This window comes from Puntigrus tetrazona, chromosome 16 (assembly GCF_018831695.1).
Source record: "Puntigrus tetrazona isolate hp1 chromosome 16, ASM1883169v1, whole genome shotgun sequence".
In the NCBI taxonomy this organism is placed as follows: Eukaryota; Metazoa; Chordata; class Actinopteri; order Cypriniformes; family Cyprinidae; genus Puntigrus; species Puntigrus tetrazona.
The window spans coordinates 21,166,108-21,170,240 of NC_056714.1; the positions used below are offsets into that span (position 1 = coordinate 21,166,108).

Genomic DNA, 4,133 nt, shown 5'->3' on the forward strand with positions numbered 1-4,133 from the left:
AGGACATGAGAAAAAATGTTCTTATGTAAGGCTTATGTATAATTTTTTGAGCCTTGGGTGTTTGTGACATTTGAAAGAACAGCAGAAGCCTCTGGTGGCTGGGGATGTGAGGTGAGAACTGTGCCGTTCCTGCGTGACTTTGAGGATGCGCGGTTTAATTCAGCAGACAAAGACAGCTGGCGCATTGTTAAAAGTTAAAAAGGAGCTTCTGAAGGGTCTAGATTCTCTAGACTGAAGCTAGGCTAAGTGAACCAAAACAATAGCGTTCTAACTTCATTAGTTTGATTAATGATACAATGATGAACCTTGAATGGCCAAAAATAATAAACAAAGGAAAATTTTGCTTTAATAGTGGAGAAAGATTATTAAAATGTACTTCACACTAAGTAAACATCATTCTTTTAAAAACTGTTAACTGAAAGGTTATTTGGTAACCCCAAAATAGTCCATATGGCATCACAGACAAAAAAACAACCATCAATCAAATAATCAATCAATCAATTGGTAATGAAATTTTAACCCTGCATATTTTTAAGAGGGCATTCTTTCTACTCATTTGTCTTGTGAATATTTTTTTTTTTCATTTTCTTGCTTGAACTGGAGACTTAGCTCTCAAAAATAGCTAAATTAGCTATCAAAATATTTATATTCACCATACAACTTTACACTGAAATCCCACAAGCCAATTTTTAAATACTTTTCTTCAGTACCTTTCTGAATTGCAAGATGGCGCCAGTGACCTTGTGCTGGTACAAAAAGTAGACACGGAAATACCGCAGCTTTGTCAAAATATGTACTATATAGTCTAATATATGGCAAATAAATGTAAATAATTTAATTTTAAAATATCCCTGATGACCTGCATATAAGGAGATTGCCAGCAATCCACGCTTTGTTCAATAAAACTGACAGTCAAAATCCTCAAATATGGAAAATGTCGGAGATCTGTATGCTTTGATCCCAAGAGAGTTATTTTGTTGTTGTTGTGGTTAATAATAATAATTGTAAATTTGATACCAATATAAATAGTTTTTTTGAATTCAAATTCAAACAGCAACGAAGGTTGATGTAGATTATGCCTGGGAATGTATTCATACTACACACTCTAAGGAACTTTGGTTAAAGCTATAGACCTACAAGGATATAAGAACGATATGTGTCAGTGTCATTGACCAATCAGAAGGGAGCAATGTCAATCACATGGGTTGAATCAATGAATGCAATCTTGAGTTGCTATTTTTGAAATAAAACACATAATGCATGAAACGCATGTCAGAATTAGTCACTCCTAACTCCTAATGCGATAAATCTTTATCCCCTCAGATTTTCTCCAGCTAGCGACTAGCATCGTGCTGCCATCTGCTGAGCGATTAGACAAAATACCTTAACAGAAAGTGAGACGCCAGGTTTCTAACCTCATTTGTATTAGCTAGACACTACAACAACGCTATGTTTATTAATTACTAGTCAATAATCAACTTTAAATCACAAACCGGGCTCAAAGAGCACGGCTAAGTTTATCGCTTCAGATTCCATAGTTGTGGTGAGTCAGCTTGTTTTTTCTTAATAAAGTTACCATTTTCTTAAAAAACTTATGTTGATGTTTTCTTAATGGGTGTAGAAAACCATTATAGCACTTGAGGACAATATAAATTATAATGGTAGCCTACTTTTTGTTAGCATTCTTCATAATTTAACAGCTTTTCCAATGAAAATCTTTTATTTGAGTATACTAATTTCATAATTTTTGATTTTCTCTTTTTCAATTTTAAGTCTCCAAACTTGATGATGATGATGATCCACATAACCGATACAAGCATTAAAAAAAGCTCACACACACCAGAGATGACACGAACAGACATATGAAGCCATCTTATGCAAAAAAACACCATGTTTATTAGACACCAAACTCTCTGGACAATCAGAGTTTTTAAAAACACTTCGTTGCGAAGCATACGCAGAGTTTACACAGAGTGAAAACAAAACAAATTAAATGAGAACTCCACACTGGAATCAAAAAGCACCACAGTGTCATCGTGTTGTGATCACATCCCCCGGTGTATAACACATTTACCCACACGCGTGTGAGTTTGATCTCGTTTTCTCTTTGAGAAGGAGTGTTGGCCTGCTCCTCACGTGGAAATCAAAGAAACGGAGAACAAGGACCCCGCACACGGGGCCGGTCTGAAATCAAAATAGCAATGTATCGGTATCCAAACATAGTTTCAAAACGAGTAAACAAAAAGTGTGACCCGTTGCCTGATCTAAAGGAGGACTGCAGACCAGCAGCCCGAGCGCATCTACATTGTAAACAAAGCAGTTGAGCAGTTGTTTGCTACTGACACACAGTGCTGAACTCCAGCAAACCAAAACACGATGCACCATTCTAGGACAAACCAACCAGGGGCCGGTTAATGCTATAATAAAATGCATCGCTATAGACCACTAGATTTTCGCATCACATTTGCATTTCAATCCAAACACTGAGATTTAAAAACGGGCGAATAAGGTAGGGTCACGTCGCAAAAGAGTCCAAATACAGAACGTTTCCATCTCGGCGATATACAATAGGAAAAAAAAAAGAAAAAGGTTGTGATATCAAAGTTAGTAAAACCGACGTATGACAATGAGCTCGGAAAACGTCGGGACGTTCATGCATCCGCGGGCTCGCCGAGTCAGTCTACAGATTTGGAGATGTCGTGCTCCGTTGGTTCCGAGGAAAACTGAAGCCGTCTGACCGCCTCCTTGATCAGGTTCCCCGACAAAATGAGTTCCTGGAGGAGCTGGTGCGGATCGTCCTCGTCGATTTTCTTTCGGTTCCAAGAGGATCTGAAATGGTCCCATTCCTGATCGCTGGATCCGGGCGGGTTGTACGGACTGGCCCGGCTGGTGCGTAAACTCCGGCTGCGGAGACGGATGCACCGCTGAGCGCCCGCCGCGCCGCTGCCGCTGCTGTTGTTGCCGTTAACGTTAGGTCTGCCGTTCGCGAGACCGTGCAGACGTGACATCGCCTTCTGGCTCGAGCTATTGTTGTGAAGCTGCAGCGCCTCGCCGATTTTCGACACGAGCGCGTCCACTTCCTTAGAATCCACCGTCACCGACTGTTCCAAAAAGATATAGTTCTCCTTTCGACAGGGCATTTTCAATATAGCTCCAGATAACAAATATCCAGTCTTGAAGTTTGTTTTTATTCAAATAGATGGGACCGTTTAGCCGGCGTCCGCCACGCTGCCCAACAGAAACAGCTCAAGGGTTGATTTGTAAACAATGGATGACGCAGAATCCGGCACGTACCACTTCTGGGCAAAGGGGCGCATGCTCGGTCGTTTTAAAATGTAAACGCTTGCGTTCTATTGTAATCAGAAAGTTTAGAGATAGACTTTGCAGGTATTAGCTGCTACATAAAATACACCATCCGCTCGGTTTAACGTGTATATTTATTTTGTCACCGCCATACGTCTCCGTAGACCACTGTATTATCAATCAAAGCATTACATAACAGTCCCGAGTGGGTAAAAACGATGTACTAGACAGCCACATGTGTGAACTCCATGCACCCAAACGCTGTTGCAACTGAATGTGAGATTACTAGACGTACTTCATTTCTAAGAACATTCTGGATTGCAGACGGTCATCAAATCAGTATCTTGATAACTTAACTTGATGATATGTTCGTTTTGTGAAGTGGTCAAAATGAAATATTAAAATACAGTTGTATCAGAAGCATTGCTAGTCTATGGAGCTAACATGAAAAAAAAAAGTTAACTAGAGGATGTAGACAGCATACATGCATGCATACACGCATATCTATTAAATAAGGACTTTACAGTGCACTGTGGGTGTGTTTGCATAATATTTGCAATCATTCCAGTATTAAAGGTGTGTTCTGTCTTTATGAAACTGTCAAAACCTCACTAAATAACCAGATTTATTCAGACCTGCATCAGTGACTCATTACAGCAGTTAGGTGAACTGCAGCAGTTTGGTTTGTTGAATCATCCTCACAGATTAAAGCAACAGTTCACCCTTAAAATGAGTAATCTTCATTATTTACATACTGTTTGGTCCATACGACTCTTGCTTCGTGTGAGAAATAGGCCAAAATGTATTATGTTTGTCTCGACACCAACGCT

The 4,133-nt window shown here is 39.6% G+C and overlaps 1 protein-coding gene across 1 annotated transcript; it reads right to left on the bottom strand.

Moving 5' to 3' along the window:
• Window positions 1-1,873: 1,873 nt before the first annotated feature.
• Window positions 1,874-3,297, bottom strand: LOC122361118 (glycogen synthase kinase binding protein). Its single transcript, XM_043262084.1, has one exon. The coding sequence runs from the start codon at window positions 3,138-3,140 to the stop codon at window positions 2,676-2,678; it is 465 nt and encodes a 154-aa protein (XP_043118019.1). The 5' UTR covers window positions 3,141-3,297; the 3' UTR covers window positions 1,874-2,675.
• Between the last annotated feature and the right edge of the window lie 836 nt (window positions 3,298-4,133).